Genomic DNA, 21,030 nt, shown 5'->3' on the forward strand with positions numbered 1-21,030 from the left:
CCTGCAAGGGCTTTCACGCCTGCCCCACAACCCAATCTTGGAAGACTTAATGACCTCTAAAGAAGAACTAGCTCCCGTCTTGAGACGCGACGTGGCAGAGAAAAGTGTTGCGCTCTGGGGTTAGGAAGAGAAGGGGGTGGCACAGATTTTTGCTGCACCTGAGTCTCCCCCCGCCCCCCAAACCAAAGCACAAAGAGGCAGGTGAAGAGGGCAACGTCCCAAGAGAGAGGAAGAAGTTTAGGTACCCGGGGCAATCCCATCTGGCCCCGGAGGAAAAGTTCCGGAGCCAATTTGAACCTACTTCTGCAGGAGATCAGGAAACCCAATTTTAAGGGGTGGGTCTGGGGAGGGGGGAGGTTTTCGAGTCCAACGGGGGAGGTCAACGAAAGCAAGGGGGAATATTTAGTTGCACCTTAATTTTAATCCGTAGAGCGGAGCTTGGAGGGACCACGGTGGCCTTGGCTGTTCTTGAAAGGCGGTTCAGTGTTGGGGGGCGGAAAAAGGAGGTGGTCTCTCTCTCTCTTTCTCCCTGCACCACTTCCCGGGCCCACACATGGGGGGCTTCACCAGTCTCATTTCTGGCTGTTGTAAGCCGTGTGCCGCTGGTTCATGGGGTTCTCGGGCGACTTCATCCACTCTTTCTTGAGGAGCTGCTTCAGCTGCGAGAGGCGCATGTTGGGGTTCTCCTGCTTCAGCCGCGGCAGCTGGACCTCCTCGAAAGCCGTGAAGGCGGCCTTCATCCGGCGCTCGGGGTGGCGGTCCAGGTCGTCGGCAACGCTGGGGGTGGGGGAGAGAAGTGAGAAACATAGAAATGGCAGAACTGCAGAGCTGGAAGGGTTATCTAGTTACAAGCTTAGTGGATCAGGGGAATGCTGCACGTAGTATACCGTAACTTGATTTCAACAAGACTTTTAACAAAGTCCCCTATGATATTCTTTGAGGAAGCTGGTGAGGAACTGTTAGGTGGATTTGTAGTGGGTTGATGGACCGAACCTAAAGGTAAAGGGACCCCTGACCGTTAGGTCCAGTCGTGACCGACTCTGGGGTTGCGGCGCTCATCTCTCTTTACTGGCCGAGGGATCTGGCGTGCAGCTTCCGGGTCATGTGGCCAGCAGGACTAAGCCGCTTCGGGCGAACCAGAGCAGCGCACGGAAACACCGTTTACCTTCCCGCCGGATTGATACCTATTTATCTACTTGCACTTTGTGCTTTTGAACTGCTAGGTTGGCAGGAGCTGGGACCGAGCAACGGGAGCTCATCCCGTCACGGGGATACGAACCGCCGACCTTCTGATCGGCAAGTCCTAGGCTCTGTGGTTGAACCCACAGCGCCACCCGCGTCCCTGCTGAGGGCATAGTATAACTTGATTTCAATAAGGTTTTTGACAAAGTCCCCTGTGATATTCTTGCGAGGAAGCTGGTGAAATGTGGGTTGAACGAGGGAACTGTTAGGTGGATTTGTGGCGGGCTGACAGACCGAACCTAAAGGTAAAGTTCCTGTCGTGGCCGACTCTGGGGTTGCGGCACTCATCTCGCTTTACTGGCCAAGGGAGCCGGCGTACAGCTTCCGGGTCATGTGGCCAGCATGACTAAGCCGCTTCTGGCGAACCAGAGCAGCGCACGGAAACACCGTTTACCTTCCCGCCAGAGAGGTACCTATTTATCTACTTGCACTTTGACGTGCTTTCGAACGGCTAGGTTGGCAGTTCTCATTAATGAGAGTACTCATTAATGGTTATCCATCATTCTGGGAAAAAGTGACCAGTTGGGTGCCGCAGGGATTTTTCCCGGGCCCATTGTTGTTCAACGTCTTTATAAACGACTTGGGTGAAAGAATTGAGGTGATGCTCATCCAATTTGCAGGTGGCACCAAACTGGGAGAGGGAGCTAATGCCGCAGAAAACAGAACCGGGATTCGAAGTGACCTTAACCGTCCTATGATTCTATGACTTTAATGCAAGAAAGGAGTTTCCGACTAAAAATCAGGAAGAACTTTCTGACATTAAGAGCTTTTCGGCTGTGGAATGGACTCCCTTGGGCGGTTGTGGACTCTCCTTCATTGAAGGGAAGGGATTTAAGCAGAGGCTGGGTGCTCATCTGTCAGGGATTCTTTGGCTGTGATTCCTGCATTCATAGAAGAGTAGCATGGGAAGGGATCCCAAGGGTCATCTAGTCCAACCCCCTGCAATGGGAGAATCTTAGCTAAAGCATCCATGACAGCTGATCATCCAAGCTCTGTTTAAAAACCTCCAAGGAAGGGGAACCCACAACCGCCCAATTGAGTCAATTCCACAAGGGTCAAACTCCTTTTACCCTCAGGAAGTTCTTCCCAGTGTTTTGCCAGATTCTTCTTTTTTGCCATTTGAATGCATCACTTCAGACCCTACCCTCCAGATCAGAAGGTAATAAACTTGCTCAATCTCCCATGGGGCAGCCCTTTCGATATTAGAAGATGGCTGTCATATCACCTCTCAGCCTTCTTTTTCTCTGAATAAATTTAGCAACTCTTCCCCAGCCGGACTCATCTCTGCCTCCCTCCTGCCTCCCTTCTCTCCTGCTTCAGTTTCCACCTCTGATTCCGGACTTGCCCCCAGCAGCTTCCTCCCACCATTCTTCTGCATCCAGTCAGTCCATGACAGCTGCCTAGGTCTCCTCCCCTTCAGGGTTTTCCCCAAGCAATGGGAGACTGCGCCTGCGCAAAACCAACCTCTCCTCCGCCCTTTTCATGCCTCTCCTGGTTCTGGGAGACTAGCAGGGAGGGGAGCTGGTTGCAACAGGAGGGGGAGACATCCGTGACTCTTCACCACCTGGACTCATCTCTGCCTCTTGGCCTCCCTCCTCTCCTGCTTCAGCTCCTGCCTCCGATTCTGGACTGCTCTCTGCCACAGACTCTCCCCGCTCACTAAGCCCTGTTGCCTCTTCAGTTTCTGCCACCTCCTCCTCCCAGCCTCGTCCCTCTTCTCCCCCTGACCACTCATCGTTGCCCCACCACCCCTCTCTGGACTCTGAGCCTTCCTCCCTTGGGGGGTTCACTTCATGAAATCTGGCCCTCTTTGGAAAAAATTTGGGCACCCTGCTTTGGAGCATCCCACTAGCCCCTGTGCGGGCAGGATGCTGGACTAGACGGGCCCCTCTTTGTCCTCATCCAGCTGCTGCAGGACTCCTCCTAGGCTCTTAGCTCCCACGTGGATTACCTGAGCACCGCAATGGCATCCTCGATGGTCCGTGCCTCTACAGCGCCTTCCTCCAGGACCCTGCGGTTGATGTTCTCTTCCAAGGGCATCTCAAGGTGACTCTTCAGCTTCTCTCCTGGCAGAGAAGGGGGCAAATGGAAGCACAGGTTAGCTGGAGGCCAAGCTTTTTTTGAAAAATGCAGCAATACATTGCAGGGGACTGGACTGGACCATCCTCAGAGTCCATTCTAACTCCATCATTTTAACGCCCTGCATTCTGTCAGTCACCCTCTGCTCTGGATGTGGCTGTGGTCTAAACCACTGAGCCTCTTGGGCTTGCTGATCAGAAGGTTGGCAGTTTGAATCCCCATGACGGGGTGAGCTCCTGTTGCTCGGTCCCAGCTCCTGCCAACCTAGCAGTTCGAAAGCACACCAGTGCAAATAGATAAATAGGTACCACTGTGGCGGGAAGGTAAACAGTGTTTCCGTGCGCTCTGGTTTCCGTCACAGTGTTCCATTGTGCCAGAAGCGGTTTAATCCTGCTGGCCACATAAGCCGGAAAGCTGTATGTCTCCGGCTCCCTCGGCCTGAAAGCGCGATGAGCACCACAACCCCATAGTCGCCTTTGACTGGACTTAACCATCCAGGGGTCCTTTACCTTTTTTCACCTGGACTCCCAGCACCCGCTAGCCCAGGCATAGGCAAACTCCGGCCCTCCAGATGTTTGGGACTACAATTCCCATCACCCCAGCTACCAGGACCAGTGGTCAGGGATGGTGGACTTGTAACCCCAAACATCTGGAGGGCTGGAGTTTGCCTATGCCCGCGCTAGCCCATTGTCTCCCACTCACCGGGTTCCCCGTTCTCCTTCTGCTGCTCTTTCCGGAGCACCTCGTCGATCTGAGCCCGGGTGACTTTGCCCGGGGGCAGCGGCTTGGGCGTCTTCCCTTTCAGCTTGGCATCCTCTTCTTCCAGGAGGCGCTGCAGCTCCTTCTTGCGCTCCACCTGCTCCAGGCGTCGTTTCTCGCGCTCTTCCTAAAGTGACCGGAGGGCGGGAGGGAGAGAGAGAAAAGAGTCTAGTCCTCAGTCTAGAGCCAGTGTGGTGTAGTGGTTAAGAGCGGTGGACTCGTAATCTGGTGAACCGGGTTTGATTCCCCGCTCCTCCACATGCAGCTGCTGGGTGACCTTGGGCCAGTCACACTTCTATGAAGTCTCTCAGCCCCACTCACCTCACAGAGGGTTTGTTGTGGGGGAGGAAGGGAAAAGGAGAATGTGAGCCGCTTTGAGGCTCCTTCGGGTAGTGATAAAGTGGAATATCATATCCAAACTCTTCTTCTTCTTCATGATTCTGAATGAAGGATGGAGTTGAATAGGAGCACCATGTTCTGCCTCATACGGAGTCAGAGACACTTGAGCTCAACATTGTCTACACTGGTTGGCAGCAATGGTTCTCTGGGGTTTCCAACTCAGGGGTCTCTCCCACCCCTAATCTGGTGATGCCTTTGGGGACTGAGTTTGGGACAATCAGAATGCAAAGTCCAGTGTTAGAAACTCCAATATATCGCTTAACCTTAAGCCTAGGTTACTGTCGTCGCTACAATGGAATGTCTAGGAGCCTTTTTTTTTTTTGGCAAAGGATTTTATTTTATTATTATTCACTTTATTTCTATAATGCTTTCTATTTGAAAGATGGGGAAAAAACCTCAAAGCAGGTTTTCAACACATTAAAACTTCCAATAAAACAATCCAGAATAAAAGAAATTCAGGCTTCCAGGAAAGTATTTCAGATCCTTCGGCAGGTGACATTTTGCTTTCCCCATATTTATTTACCTACTTAATTTATAGAGCTGCCCCACAGCAGAAGGGCTCTAGGAAGGCAGGGTGGTGTAAGGGTTAGAGTGTCAGACCTGGGAGATCAGGGTTCAAATCCCCACTCAGCCCTGAAGCTCACTGGGCGACCCTGGAGTCAGTCCCAGCCTCTTAGCCCACATCACAGGGTCGTTGTATGGATTAAGGGAGGAGGGGGGGTGAACCATGTACTCCTTGGAGAAAAAGGTGGGAGATAAATGCTGACCGGCTTAAGAAAGCTGGTGGGGCCAGCCAGGTGATGCCAGTCACAAACCTGCCGCCCAGAGATTTCCACATGGCTGTTCTTTATGTATGCTACAACAGCAGCAAGAGTTCTTTTAGCAAAGTATTGGAAGACACAAGAACTACCCACGCTGGAAGAGTGGCAGACGAAGGTGATAGACTATATGGGACTGGCTGAGATGACTGGCAGAATCCGCGACCAAGGAAAAGAGACGGTGGAAGAAGATTGGAAGAAATTTAAAGTTTATCTTAAGAACTGTTATAAAATTAATGAGTGCTAAAATGTCATGGGTAATGTGAAACAAAATTGCAGTGATAAATAATTGGGTAAGAGAAAAAGGATTAAAGAAAGTGAATTATAAGTAATTGGAATTAGGGGTTGCTGAAAAAGTTTAAAATAGGGATGCAGAAAAGGGAGGTATGGGGAAGTCGTTGAAATAAGGTTTAAGAAAAAGAGGTTATGAAACTATACGTGTTTATATGTTTGTTTGTCTGTGTACTGTCAGTTGTATTGTGTTTTAATTTATGTTGGAAAATTAATAAAAATTTATATTTATATTTATTTATATATATATATATATATATATATATATATATATATATATATATATATAAAAGAGATTTCCACATGGCTGTAACTGGACCCGCGCCAGTCGCAAAACGTGCCTGGGGGATTTTGAGCACTACCACTGAGCTATGGCCCTCCCTCTGTGCATGGACTACAAGTCCCATAACTCCCAGCCAGCCTGGCTGCATGATACCAGGGAGGATGGTATCTGTAAGCCCAAAACATCTGAAGTTTGGGGAAAGTTGGCCTGCAATACAAACCTTCCTAAATAATCAAAGACAGCAATCCATTCAACGATTCGTCAAGAAGCGCAGCTAAGCCCAAGATCAACGGCGCAGAAAGTCCAACATGCCCATTAACACCTCCCAGCTGGCCGAGGTGGTACAGAAAGCAATTTGCACTTTGGATCTGGTCAATAGCAATCAACAAATCCAAAATCCCAGGAGATGCATTAAGACCAGGAGTCAATAAGGCCAGAGACTCTTTCGAATTGGAAAAGCTGTGTCTCAAAGCGCCCCTCCCCGTGCATTTCGCCCAGATGAACCATCAGATCATTTAACATTTGAAGATTCAGAGCAGATGAAAGAAAGGTCTTCCCCTCTGTGGCGGAGAGTTGAACTGTGGAACTCCCTGCCACAGGAGGAAGTGAAGACCATGACTTTGAGAACTGCAGGAGGAGCCAGGAAGAGAGGAGAGGAGTTCAGGGATATTTTTTTAAAAAAACAACAATAGCTGTGTGCCCTTGTTTTATATTATAATTATATTATTATTATTATTATTATTATTATTATTATTATTATTATACTGCTCTACACCTGCAGGTCTCAGGGAGGTTCACAATATAAAATCACATAGTAATAATATAATAATAACAACAATAATTTATTATTTCTACCCCACCCATCTGGCTGGGCTTCCCCAGCCACTCTGGGCAGCTTCCAACAGAATATTAAAATACGGTAATGCATCAAACATTAAAAGCTTCCCTAAACAGGGCTGCCTTCAGATGTCTTCTAAATGTCTGGTAGTTGTTGTTCTCTTTGACATCTGATGGGAGGGCATTCCACAGGGCGGGCGCCACTACCGAGAAGGCCCTCTGCCTGCTTCCCTGTAACCTCGCAATGAGGGAACCGCCAGAAGGCCCTCGGATCTGGACCTCAGTGTCCGGGTAGAACGATAGGGGTGGAGACGCTCCTTCAGATATACAAACAAAATCATATCTATATCTATCTATCTATGTTATAATACAAACAATTTGATCGCTTTACATGGTTTTTTTTGTGCTTTGTGGTATTTGTAGTTTTGTATGTTTCATTTTATGCATTGTGATTCGCCATTTTTTTAATTGATCATAGTTTAGCAATTCTTTATTGTAACTGCTAGGTGCAAATTGTTTAAGCGTTATTTATTAATACGTATTTAATTTTACTGCTTACCATTATATTCTAATGGATGATGGGATGGTGCTTAATTTGATATACAGCAAGTTGTGCTTTTTTTGAAGTTATGTTTTTATTATGATTTTCTATGGTCTGCCTGAAACCCTGGAGAGCTGCTGGCAGCCAGTGTGGGCAATACTGGGCTAGACAGACCCCAATGGATCTGGCTCAAGGTGAGGCAGCTGGCCTTATAGGTTCGCATCCCATTAAAGATTTGAGAGCGTCTCAAAACGGCATCGTGCTCAAACTTAATGGCGGAGGAGAAATTGGCCGTTGTGGCCGAGGCTGAATCCTCACCAGAAAGAGGAAGGTGCTCTTGCATAATAAATAATAATAATAATAATAATAATAATAATAATAATAATAATATTATAATAATAATAATAATAATAATAATAATAATAATAATAATAATTTTTTTATTTATATCCCGCCCTCCCCAGCCGAAGCCGGGCTCAGAGTGGCTAACGTCAAATGTATAACACATTAACAAAAAATCAGACAATCAATTAAAATACATCCGCAAATCAGATCAGGATCAGAATAAAATCCAATCAGATGGCAACCCGCAGATTAGGGTTGGGGACCTTAAATGCTCACCAGGCCCAACTGTTTGTGCTGAACTTATATGGGCCCGTGAGAAAAATTGGGAGGCCACTTTCATGCAAGTTCTTATGAAAGGGGAGAGAGAGTCAGGCTGCGCCCTGACCAAAGGCCTGGCAGAACAGCTCCGTCTTGCAGGCCCTGCGGAAAGATGTCAAGTCCTGCAGGGCCCTAGTCTCTTGTGACAGAGCGTTCCACCTGATCGGGGCCACGGCCAAAAAAGCCCTGGCTCTGGTTGAGGCCAGCCTAACCTCTCTGTGGCCTGGGACCTCCAAGATGTTTTTGTTTGAAGACCGTAAGTTCCTCTGTGGGACATACCAGGAGATACCTATGGCGGTCCCGTAGGTACGAGGGTCCTAGGCCCTATAGGGCTTTAAAGGTTAAAACCAGCACCTTAAACCTGACCCTATACACCACCGGGAGCCAGTGCAGCTGGTATAGCACCGGGTGAATGTCGTCCCGCAGCAAGGACCCCGTAAGGAGTCTCGCCGCGGCATTCTGCACCCACTGGAGTTTCTGGGTCAGTCTCAAGGGCAGCCCCACGTAGAGCGAGTTACAATAATCCAGTCTGGAGGTGACTGTCGCGTGGATCACAGTGGCTAGGAAGCAGAGAGAGCGAGATCACGGAATTATAGAGCTCAAAGGGACCCCCAAAGCCATCTAGTCCAACCTCCTGCCACACAGAAGATGGAAGTGTTGGGGCCAGGGAGGGAGAGAGAGGATGGAAACAGACAGAGAACACTCTGCATCCCTGGAGCCAGCGGGTTCGTGTCACCATGGAAGCATGATCAAATTAACCCAGCTGGTCTGATCCAAAGGATGTGTCCCGCCCCAGGGGACAGGTCGATGTCACGGAGATGCAGGGCTGAAACCGGAACCTCAACAAGACGGGAGCAATGTTGCCCTTGGTCTGGCGCAGTTTCAAGGCTCCCAAATAACAGAGGTGCCTTTAATTAAGCTCTCTGGTCCTCCCCCTTGGGACCTTCAGCACGCAAAGCAAGCGTCTTTGGCGCCCCTTTCTCCCCTCGCCACCCCACAAAAGGGAAACGAAACACTATAGGATTCATCCAAAGAGACAGAAGAGAGGGACAAACCTGCACTGTGATTCCAAAAGCTCTCAAACCAGCTAGAGAGATCTATCCATTGCTGCCACCTCCTGGGCAGAAAAGAGAAGTGCCCCTTCACCGAATGGAGCCTGAAAGGTGTTGTTTGCCTGCTTTAGAAGACTCCCGTGTCTACCCAAGTAACACAGATCATTGGGTCACCTGGCTCAGCTATTGGCTAGCACTGGTTGGCACCAGCAGTTGCTGGGGGGGCGGTTCTGACTCGGGGGAGTCTTCCCCAGCCCTTCCAGGAGACGCCACTGCAGAATGAACCTGGGGGCTCCTGCAGGTTCTCTGCCCCCCGAGCTCCATCCCATCCCCAAAAGATAAAACAAGATTCTATCTAGTCCTCATGGTTATAATAACAATAATTTATAATGGGGAACTGCCTAAGCTAGATGGCTTTCAGGCAAAATTTCTACGATCTCTGCTGCAGGTACCCAACTGTGTCCCCAACTCCATACTTCTGTTAAAAGGTAAAGGGACCCCTGACCATTAGGTCCAGTCGTGACCGACTCTGGGGTTGCGGCGCTCATCTCGCTTTATTGGCCGAGGGAGCCAGTGTACAGCTTCCGGGTCATGTGACCAGCAGGACTAAGCCACTTCTGGCGAACCAGAGCAGTGCACGGAAACGCCGTTTACCTTCCCGCCAGAGCGGTATCTATTTATCTACTTGCACTTTGATGTGCTTTCGAATTGCTAGGTGTGCAGGAGCAGGGACCGAGCAACGGGAGCTCACCCCGTCTCGGGGATTCGAACCGCTGACCTTCTGATCAGCAAGCCCTAGGCTCTGTGGTTTAACCCACAGCGCCACCCACTTCCTTATACTTCTATTAGAAGCTGGTGAATGCCCAATTTCAACTAAAGCATGGTGGGCAGCCCTAAAACCTTGGCTCAGGATTTCAGTGTTTGATCTAGGGAAGGGTTTGTTCCAACACCTGGCCAATGAGGAGTTTGTCAGCAAATGGCAGAAAACCATGGCTAGAAAAGCTATGCTCTATTGCTCTGTCACCCTCCCAACTTTATTACCTGGGTTTTGAAGGTGCCCTAAAGATGTTAAGCAAATTATGGGTTAATACACACAGTGACTTGTGATCTCGATCACACACAGTGTGTAGTCCACTGGCAGTCGGAGTTCAATATGGGCATGTCTTTAAATTAACATCTTACATTAAAAACCTGACAGTACCAAATTATCGAAGGCTTTTCACCAAAGCCAGACTAAATGCCTTTCCTTCTGCAGTGTTAGAAGGCAGGTTGAGAGGAGTTCCCTACCAGGACAGACTTTGCTCGTGTGCTCAAGACATCGATTCTATAAAACATATTTTGTTGCATTGTGCAAAATATGAGCAAGCCAGGGCTGAACTGATATTCCCTTGCTGGTAACTTTCCCGGGAAAATCAGAGGCTCACTATGTCAGGTTCCTATTGGAAAGACCGGACAAACGCTAGAACATTAGCAGTGGCGAAGTTCTTATCGGTGGTCGCAAGAACCAATGATCCCTATCTTTAAGTCTGAACAAAATGCTTGTTTAACCTGGAGGTAGGCTGTCTGAATTGTGCATTGCTTTGTAACAATTTGTTGGGTCTCTGGACCGTAATAAAGATTGATTGAATATTTTATTATTTATACCCCACCCATCTGGCTGGGTTTCCCCCGGCACTCTGGGCGGCTCCCAACAGATCACGATGAAACATCAAAAACTTCCCTATGCAGGGCTGCCTTCAGGTGACTTCTAAAAGTCTGATAGTTGTTTATTTCCTTGACATCTGAAGGGAAGGTGTTCCACAGGGTGGGCACCACCACCGAGAAGGCCCTCTGCCTGGTTCCCTGTAACTTGGCTTCTCGCAGGGAGGGAACCGCCAGAAGGCCCTCGGTGCTGGACCTCAGTGTCCAGGTAGAACGATGGGGGTGGAGACGCTCCTTCTGGTATACTGGGCCTTTGAGGCCGTTTAGGGCTTTAAAGGTCTTTAAAGGTCAGCACCAACACTTTGAATTGTGCTCGGAAATGTACTGGGAGCCAATGGAGGTCTTTCAGGACCGGTGTTCTATAGTCCAGGCGGCCACTCCCAGTCTAGCTGCCGCATTCTGGATTAGTTGTAGTTTCCAGGTCACCTTCAAAGGTATAAACAAAGGGCCTGGATTAAACTGGGATCGTAGCAAGTTGATGGACACCAATGCAGGCTATCCATGCATCTAGGCCTGTGTTGGTTACACTGGCTGGCAGCAGCTCTCCAGGGTTTTTTGCAGGGGCCAGATGGGCAGGGTATAAGTATATTATTATTATTATTATTATTATTATTATTATTATTATTGGTGGTGGTACTAAGGGGTGGCGCTGTAGGTTAAACCACAGAGCCTAGGACTTGCCAATCAGAAGGTCGGTGGTTCAAATCCCTGCAACGGGGTGAGCTCCCATTGTTCGGTGCCAGCTCCTGCCAACCTAGCAGTTTGAAAGCAGGTCAAAGTGCAAGTAGATAAATAGGTACCACTCCAGCGGGAAGGTAAACGGCGTTTCCGTGCACTGCTCTGGTTCGCCAGAAGCGGCTTAGTCATGCTGGCCACATGACCCAGAAGCTGTACGCCGGCTCCCTCGGCCAATAAAGCGAGATGAGCGCCACAACCCCAGTCGGCCATGACTGGACCTAATGGTCAGGGGTCTCTTTACCTTTTACCTTTTTAGTGGTGGTATTATTATACCTGGGGATTGCAGTAGGGACCTTTCACACACTCAAAGGAGGCACTCTACCTGTGAGCTACAGGTCTTGGCTAGGGCGTTAGAGGAGGGACAGTACTTCTGGCGGGGGACATGTTGTGCTCCTTCTGGGGTTGTTTTCCCACCTGCACTCAGCATTCACCGGCGGCTTCTGGAAGCTGTCAGCAGGCGACAGCAGCCACAATCCCAGAACGGCTTCGACTGGCCGGCTGAACCAGGTGAGGGGAGCCGGTGGGTCTCAGACCCTCGGCGAGTTAGGGGCTTCCCCTGCATACGAAGACAGGCTCCAGCGGACGGAATGGACAAGACCAAGAGTGGGTCCCATGGTCAAGAAGGCGGTTTCTGCCTGTGCTGTAGAGGGAAGTGAGGGGCCGGTGGGGCTTGTCTCCTATCTAGGAGAAGGAAAACTGTGACCCCAAATCTCTGCTGCCTTGCGGGATATATTTGGGAGAAGAAAAGGCTCAGGAGAAAACCCTACACAAATCCACAGTGGAGACACTAATGTGGTTGAATGGCACCTTGTACGCCTCCTTCTGGCAACTCCTGCAGCTAAGCTGGTGCCAAACGTTTTGCTTCCCGTTCCTTTGGACCCTGTCAGTGAGGCTGAGAGGGGGTCTCAATGTCTGGGTAGCCCAGGACACACACCTCCACGGCCCAGGCTTTGTCGCCCCAGAAAGGCCAGTTCAGTGCTGCTGGCCCGGCAAAAACAACACAGGAGGCAGCAGTCACAGGCTTCAGGTCAAGAAAGGGTGACACACCCCAGATCGGATCCTGCCCTTCCAGATTCCTGGGAGGTGATTAAGCCCTGAAGTGCTCAGAAGGAGGAAGTCAGCCCGGTCAGAAGAGTCACAAAACCACATTATTGTCTCAGGTTGGGAAATTCAGAGTGTCTGGTCTGCTTAAGAATGCCAGAAGATGCCCACCGACTCCAAGTTTGCCCATGATGGAGTGGGGATTCGAACCCTGATCTCCCAGGTCCTACTCCAGCACTCTCACCACCCCACTTCTGCCATGGGGCAGCTTTAAAAATCTAGTCGGTAAATAAATAAGGGGAAGGCAAAATGCCAATTAAAGAAGGATCTAAAAGATTCTGGAAGCCTGAATTTGTTTTATTCTGGACTTATTTTAATGCATTGTCAACTGCTTTGAGACCCCCCCCATTTAAAGTGGTGCATGCTCTGGTTATCTCTCGCTTGGACTACTGCAATGCGCTCTATGTGGGGCTACCTTGGAAGGTGACCTGGAATCTACACTAATCCAGAATGTGGAAGCTAGACTGGTGACTGGGAGTGGCCGCCAGGACCATATACTGAAACACGTACATTGGCTCCCAGTACATTTCCGAGCACAATTCAAAGTGTTGGTGCTCACCTTGAAAACCCTAAATGGCCTCAAAGGCCCAGTATATCTAAAGGAGCGTCTCCACCCCCACCGTTCAGCCTGAACACTGAGGTCCAGCTCCGAGGGCCTTCTGCTGGTTCCCTCCCTGCGAGAAGTGAGGTTACAGGGAACCAGGCAGAGGGCCTTCTCGGTAGTGGCACCCGCCCTGTGGAACACCCTCCCACCAGATGTCAAAGAGATAAACAACTACCAGACTTTTAGAAGACATCTGAAGGCAGCCCTGTTTAGGGAAACTTTTAATGTCTGATGCATTACTGTATTTTAATTTTTGTTGGAAGCTGCCCAGAGTGGCTGGGGAAGCCGAGCCAGATGGGCGGGGTATAAATAACAAATTATTATTATTATTATTATTATTATTATTGCAGTATAGAAATGAAGCGAATAAGAACCATAATCATTATAAGGTTCAATGTAAAAAAAGAAGAACTTGTTGTGGGTTCTTGGGTTGTTCTTGGGTTTGTTTTTTTTTTTTTTATAATATTTTTTATTACGTTTCTTTCCAAATTTTATACATTACAAACAAATAAGGAGTTTACAAGAAACCATTTTTTTTTTTTTAACAAAAATCCCAACTTGGACTTCCCCACCCCTTCCGATTCTGCGTTCTTTATATTAACAATGTCAGCAATTTGTTACCTTATGTCATACCTTATTGTAACTTTTACATGTTATGTATCTATATTCAATGTATTATGTCACAATTTTTATACCTTTAAAATAAACGTAACATGTTCAATTTCATATTATCTCCTTTTCTCTTTTATCACTTAGTTTACTATTTACTTAATCATAATTGCTAAAGCGTATCATTTCCAAATCATGCACCGTCTTAAGATTCATACAGTTTGTAATACTTTTGCAAGTAGTCTTTAAACTTTTTCCAGTCCACCTCAATTGTTTCTACATCCAAATCTCGGATTCTGCCGGTCAGTTCAGCTATCTCCATGTAGTCCATCAACTGCATCTGCCATTCCTCCAGCGTGGGTAAATCTTGTGTCTTCCAGTTCTTTGCGATGAGTATTCTTGCTGCTGTACTAGCATACATAAACAAAGTTCTGTCCTTCTTTAACACTTTCTGGTCTACCATGCCCAACAGGAAGGCCTCTGGTTTCTTGGGAAAGGTATACCTAAATACCTTTTTCAACTCATTGTAAATCATTTCCCAGAAAGCCTTAACCTTTGGGCATGTCCACCAGAGGTGAAAGAAAGTCCCCTCTGCTTCCTTACACTTCCAACATTTATTGTCAGACAGGTGATGTATCTTAGCTAACTTGACTGGGGTCATGTACCACCGGTATATCATTTTCATAATGTTTTCCTTCAAGGCCGTACTGGCCGTGAATTTCATTCCGGTGTTCCATAACCTTTCCCAGTCTTCAAACATAATGTTGTGTCCAACATCCTGTGCCCATTTAATCATAGCAGATTTAACTGTCTCATCCTGTAAATTCCACATAAGCAGCAAGTTATACATTCTAGATAACAGCTTTGTCTTTGGTTCTAACAATTCTGTCTCTAGTTTCGACTTTTCCACCTGGAAACCAACTTTTTTGTCCATTTTGAAAACCTCTTGAATTTGAGCATAATGTAGCCAATCTCGCACCTTATTTTTTAGTTTGTCCTGGCTCTGCAACTTCCAATTGTCTCCAATTTTTTCAGTCAATTCCCAATATTTCGGCCAATAGGCCTCCATATTGGGTCTTTTTCGGGCCTTGGCCTCCACTGGTGATAGCCACCTCGGAGTTTTACTCTCTAGTAAGTCTTTATATTTCATCCAGACTGCAAAAATTGCTTTTCTGACAATGTGGCTTTTAAACAATTTATGTGCTTTAACCTTGTCGTACCATAGGTATGCGTGCCATCCAAAAGCATTATTAAAACCTTCCAGATCTAGGACATCGGTGTTTTCCAACAAAAACCAATCTTTCAGCCAGCAGAAGGCTGCAGCTTCATAATACAACCTCAAGTCCGGCAGGGCAAACCCCCCTCTTTCTTTCGAATCTGTTAATATTTTAAACTTTATTCGGGGCTTTTTGCCCTGCCAGATAAATCTAGATATATCCTTCTGCCATTTTCCAAAGCAATCCACTCTGTCCACGATCTGTAAGGTTTGAAACAAAAATAACATTTTCGGCAACACATTCATTTGTTCTTGGGTTTGTTTTTATGACGTATTTTGTGTTTTCATTTTGCGGTTTCCTGCTGCAGCCGCAGGTATAGGGCAGCATACAAATTTAACAAATAATAACAAAACAATAACGAACATTTTCATTCCTATGCCGCTTTGTATTTTAAAGAAAAACAATAACCCTGAAGCAGTTGACCACACTTGAAAACATCAAATCAAACCATTTGGAACGAAACAAATTCAAGCTTATATTTCAGAGCCTTCTCAGTGGCGTTAGGCTTTGCCCGTATTTATTTCCCGATTTAATTTATATAGCTAATTTAATAAATAAAATTAAGACACAAATTTAAAAGGCGCCTAGACATTCTGCAGTGGCGACCGCAAGCTCGGTTTAAGGTGCATATACGTTTGAGTTTCTAAGGCAGCTCCCTCTGCTCCTCATCCCTTTGCAACCTGGCAGAGAATTTGGGGGGGACCCCCGCCCCCCCTTCCGGCCAGCCCCTCCCCGCTCACCTTCCTCTGTTCCTTCCTCATGACGTGTTTGTCCTCGTCTTTCCAGAAGGCATCCTCCAGTTCTTTCTGCTTCTTGGCATCAGCTGCGGCCTTGGCCTCCGCCTTCCTCGCCCGGGCGGCTGCCGACTTGGTGTTCTCCCCTTGGAACTTTTTGGGCATCCCTCAGGGTCCTCTGGCCTGGCGGGGGCAAAAGAGAGGGGTTCGCAAACGTGATTTTTGTTTTATTTGCAATTTTGCACTCAGAGCGACCTGCGCCGTAAAAGCAAAGCCACAAAGATGTTAGGTAAGGTAAAGGGACCCCTGACCATTAGGTCCAGTCGTGGCCGTCTCTGGGGTTGCGGCGCTCATCTCGCTTTATTGGCCGAGGGAGCCGGCGTACAGCTTCCAGGTCATGTGGCCAGCAGGACTAAGCCGCTTCTGGCGAACCAGAGCAGCGCATGGAAACGCCATTTACCTTCCCACCGGAGTGGTACCTATTTATCTACATGCACTTTGACGTGCTTTTGAACTGCTAGGTTGGCAGAAGCAGGGACCGAACAACGGGAGCTCACCCCGTCGCGGGGATTCGAACCGCCGACCTCCTGATCGGCAAGCCCAAGAGGCTCTGTGGTTTAACCCACAGCGCCACCCGCGTCCCATACGGAGATGCTACAGGCAGAACAAATAATAATAATAATAATAATAATAATAATAATAATAATAATAATAATAATATTTTATTTATATCCCGCCCTCCCCAGCCGAAGCCGGGCTCAGAGCGGCTAACAACAGTAAAATGATACAACATTCTAAAATCATTTCATTATAAAATCAGTTCAAATCAAATTAATGGTAACCATTGGGCTAGAGTTCTGTGAGGATTGCCAAAGGAGGGGGTCAGGCTGTGCCCTGGCCAAAGGCCTGGTGGAACTGCTCTGTCTTGAAGCCCTGCGGAAAGATGTCAAGTCCCGCAGGGCCCTGGTCTCTTGTGACAGAGCATTCCACCAGGTTGGGGCCAGTGCTGAAAAGGCCCTGGCCCTAGTTGAGACCAATCTAACCTCCTTGAGGCTTGGGACCTCCGAAATATTGTCATTTGTGGACCTTAAGGTCCTCCGCGGGGCATACCAGGAGAGGCGGTCCTGTAGGTACATGGGTCCTAGGCCATATAGGGCTTTAAAGGTCAAAACCAGCACCTTAAACCTGATCCTGTACTCCACCAGGAGCCAGTGCAGCTGGTATAGCACTGGGTGAATGTGATCCCGCAGCGAGGACCCCATAAGGAGTCTCGCCGCGGCATTCTGCACCAGCTGAAGTTTCTGGGTCAGTCTCAAGGGCAGCCCTACATAGAGCGAGTTACAATAATCCAGTCTAGAGGTGGCCATCGCGTGGATCACAGTGGCTAGGTCAGGGTGAGAGAGGTAAGGAGCCAACAAAGCAGCCGTACCCCCAGCACTAAAAGGCTTATAGCTCAGTCGGTAGAGCATAAGACTCTTAGGGACCCTGAGGGTCATCCAGTCCAACCCGCTGCAATGCAGGAACCTTTTTGCCCAACGTGGATCTCAAACCGACGACCCTGAGATGAAGAGGTCTACTAACCCAGAGTTTTGGGTTCGAGCCCCACGTTGGGCAAAAGATTCCTGCATTGCAGGGGGTCAGACCAGGGGGTCCCTTCCAACTCTACAGATCTATGGTTCTACATGGAGGTTTCTGGGCACCAGGTTGGCAGACACAGTTTAAAAACCTCCGCCTTAGTCCACACTGTGTGTGTTCCTCCTTCTTGCAAACTAGGACAAATGAATTGCTGTAAGAGCGAGCAACATAGTTGAGATCATAGAATTACAGCATAGGTAATTCTATAAGGGGACGTGGGTGGCGCTGTGGGTTAAACCACAGAGCCTAGGACTTGCCGATCAGAAGGTCGGTGGTTTGAATCCCCGTGACGGGGTGAGCTCCCGTTGCTCGGTCCCTGCTCCTGCCAACCTAGCAGTTTGAAAGCACCTCAAAGTGCAAGTAGATAAATAGGTACGGCTCCAGCCGGAAGGTAAACGGCGTTTCCGTGCGCTGCTCTGGTTCGCCAGAAGCGGCTTAGTCATGCTGGCCACATGACCTGGAAGTATAAATTTATTTATACCCAGCCCTTCCTGTTTCAGAAAACCAGGCTCAGGGCGGCTAACAACAAATTTAAAACACTTAACTGATGCAATATATATATATATATATATATATATATATATATATATATATATACACACACACACAGTATAAAACGTGAATAACAATAAATTCAGAATTCAAAATCAATTTTGGGGGGGGGGGAATCCATCCAATAAACATTAGATGATCCCCAGGGCTAGGTGGCTAAATTAGTCCTATTTGGGCCAGCGAGGAGACCAGGGGAGAATTAGCTGTGGGATCCCAGAGCAGCTGTGGGATCTTCATAAAAAGGGGAGGGGGAGGGAAGGAAGGGGAATAAAAGATCAAGCTAAGTTCAAATTGAAAGCCAGGCGGAATATCTCTGTCTTACAGGCCCTGCGGAAGGAGGTTAAATCCTGCAGGGCCCTGGTCTCATGGGACAGAACATTCCACCAGGTCGGAGCCATCACTGAGAAGGCCCTGGCCCTGGTGGAGGATAGTCTGACTTCCTTAGGGCCCGGGACCTCTAAGCTATGGTTATTCATGGACCTTAAGGTCCTATGTGGGGCAGACCAGGAGAGGCGGTCCCATAAATACGAGGGCCCTAAGCCACCAAGGTATAGGTACAGGCCGCATACACACCCCATATTTGGGGCACTGGATGCCACACTCACCCACCCCCCCCCGAATCATTTGAAAATAGCTGAAGGTCTTTGGGAAGTGGAACCACTTAATGGTTTTCTCTGCTTGTGGCAACCACTGTAACCATCAAATCAGAGGGTTGGGGCCCCCAAGGGTCATCCAGTCCAAACCCCCGCCCCCCCGCAATGCAGGAATCTCAGCTCATGCCTCCTTGACAGGTGGCCATCTAACCTCTACTTAAAAACCTCCGAGGAAGGTGATGTGCTGTGTGGCTCTAAATTTTATTTTTATAGACACGCCATCTCCAGACCACAATTTTGGGACCTCTGATCTAAAGTACACGACTTTGCTCCAAGGATCCCTTGCATTGTAACCTGTATTTTAAATTGTTTTTTCCCCCTAATATGTTTTTATTGTAATTTTACTGGTGTTAGCCGCCCTGAGCCCAGCTCTGGCCAGGGAGGGCGGGGTATAAATAAAAGTTATTATTATTATTGTTATTATTATAAATAAAATATATACCGCACTTCATCAAAAGATCTCAGGGCAGTTCGCAGTATAAAATGCAAGATAAAACACAAGTAAATAATTAAACCCAAACAATTTTATGGCGTGTTTGTATGCAGCTACAGTTTGTGTGTAATAATGCTAAAAAATCTTGCAACACTGCATGCAAACTATGATCCCAGAGGACGTGCGTGTAAACATGGTAAAGCAACTTATTTCCAATGGAAAGTGACCACCAGGCGACTGAAAATAAAACTAAAAAACTCTAAATCACAATTAGGGGATAAAAAACAAAATTAAGGTGAGGTGGGTAGACTGCTAGAATTAAAGAAAAAAATGAGGAAAAATTTCTTTAAGAAGGGAAATATTTTGTGGGTTATTTAAAAATATATATCATGGTCATGTTAAAACATATGCAGGACTTGAAGCATAGCAACAGATGAGAAACGGTAGTTTAATAAGTTCGAATTAATGTATATAATGGGTAAAATATAAGTAATACAGCAGCTTTATACAGTAAGGAAAGAACACCATGGAAAGGGTGGCTGGGAGATGAGAGATTTGTTCTGAGTGTTGCCTCAAAGAATTTGCAAAATCTGATAATTTAGTAACAAAAAAAAAAATCAAAATTTAAGAGCTGTATGCAAAAGTGTGCTGAAACGAAGAAAGGAAAAGCCAAACACACAAGAGCACTTTCACAATTAATAACAATAACAATAATAATGTCATTTGAGGATACAGAAGAAGCAGCTGGCACGAAGTAAACAAAGGGCTTGATTTATTTATTTTTAAAGGGCACATTTTATTCAATGGAGATTAATAAGAAGAGCTGATAAGATGCATTGCAAGGCTGGAGCTATTTCTTTTCTTCTCTCTCCTCCTTCCCCTTTCTCTCTCTCTTTCCACCCCATGGCTTTGGGGGCCTCCCCCTCCCCCCTGAAGGCAGCCCCTTGCCCCATAATAAGACGGGGAAGGGGGGGGTCTCGCAATCCCCTGCCATCCTGCCCCACCCAGCCCTCCCCTTACCTGCCGCCTCCACCTCCGGCCGTCGCAGCCTTTGTCCGTCACGCCCCCGCCTCCCTTTTCGAAAGCCACCCCTCCATGGGGCGCGGAAAAGGGGGGGAATAGTCTCGTCGTCTCCGCCGCCGCCTCTTTTGACGCCATTTTTGTTGAGGGCGGTTTCCATGTTTGTTGAGGGCAAAGCCAGCATTTCCCCCCTCCATTCTCCATTTTTTTCTTCCCCTGCCTTTCCTTCGCTTCCTCACGGCAGACCGTAGGGCCAGTGATGTGTGGGGAAGGGAAAGAAAGAAACGGCCCCCCTTTCCCCACTTCTTCAGCAGCATTTCGAATTCATGTTGCCCGATACAAAGATGGCGTCGGCCACGACACGGAAGTGCCCGGGAGCAAAAGGGAGCAGTATGCCCACTACTAAGATGGCCGCTGGCTCCTTAACGTGAAAGCGTGACCTGTTCCGAGATGGCGCCTGCTCTCACCCTCTATAGGCTTTTCTTAGCTCTATGGGTGAATCCAAGATGGCCGCGGGACCTCGCCCGAAGCAAACATGGCAGCAATCGGCTTCACGCTGCCCTTTGCCATGATGGCCGACCCGTCGCCTTGGAAACGGCTGTACCAGCTGTTTTGGGGCCTAAGAAGCTTTGTGTAAGTTTTTATGTTGTGTTAAATGTAATGTTTTTCTTTTGTGGTTTTGTCTGTGTGTTATAAGAGAAAACTTATAAACTTTTTTTGGGGGGGGGGAAGCTTGTTGTAAATAAAAAAAATTGCCCTTTTTTTCCCTTATGGGGTACCCAAGAGCCCATATAGAGTCCTTCCATAGGTTCCCTATTGGTAGGAGAAAATAACAGAGGCCAACCAGAGAATATTGAGAAGCAAAGCAGCTAGTAAGCTTGATCTTTATTGATCTGTTGCAACAGGGTGCCCCCTTCACATGCAGGAGAAGGAGGAGGACCCAGAAAAATGGTGTGCAAAGCTTTATAAAGACTTTTGAAACTCCCATCCTGTAGATCAAGAGCACCCC

At 47.8% G+C, this 21,030-nt stretch overlaps 1 protein-coding gene across 1 annotated transcript; it reads right to left on the reverse strand.

The window, feature by feature from the left end:
• Positions 1 to 401: 401 nt before the first annotated feature.
• Positions 402 to 20,125, reverse strand: CCDC124 (coiled-coil domain containing 124). The gene is made up of 5 exons (XM_053372526.1): positions 20,022 to 20,125; positions 15,735 to 15,911; positions 4,024 to 4,207; positions 3,194 to 3,308; positions 402 to 777 (listed from the first exon to the last, which is right to left on the reverse strand). The coding sequence occupies exons 2-5, from the start codon at positions 15,891 to 15,893 to the stop codon at positions 573 to 575; spliced, it is 663 nt and encodes a 220-aa protein (XP_053228501.1). The 5' UTR covers positions 15,894 to 15,911; positions 20,022 to 20,125; the 3' UTR covers positions 402 to 572.
• Between the last annotated feature and the right edge of the window lie 905 nt (positions 20,126 to 21,030).

This window comes from Podarcis raffonei, chromosome 18 (assembly GCF_027172205.1).
Source record: "Podarcis raffonei isolate rPodRaf1 chromosome 18, rPodRaf1.pri, whole genome shotgun sequence".
NCBI classification, from domain to species: domain Eukaryota; kingdom Metazoa; phylum Chordata; class Lepidosauria; order Squamata; family Lacertidae; genus Podarcis; species Podarcis raffonei.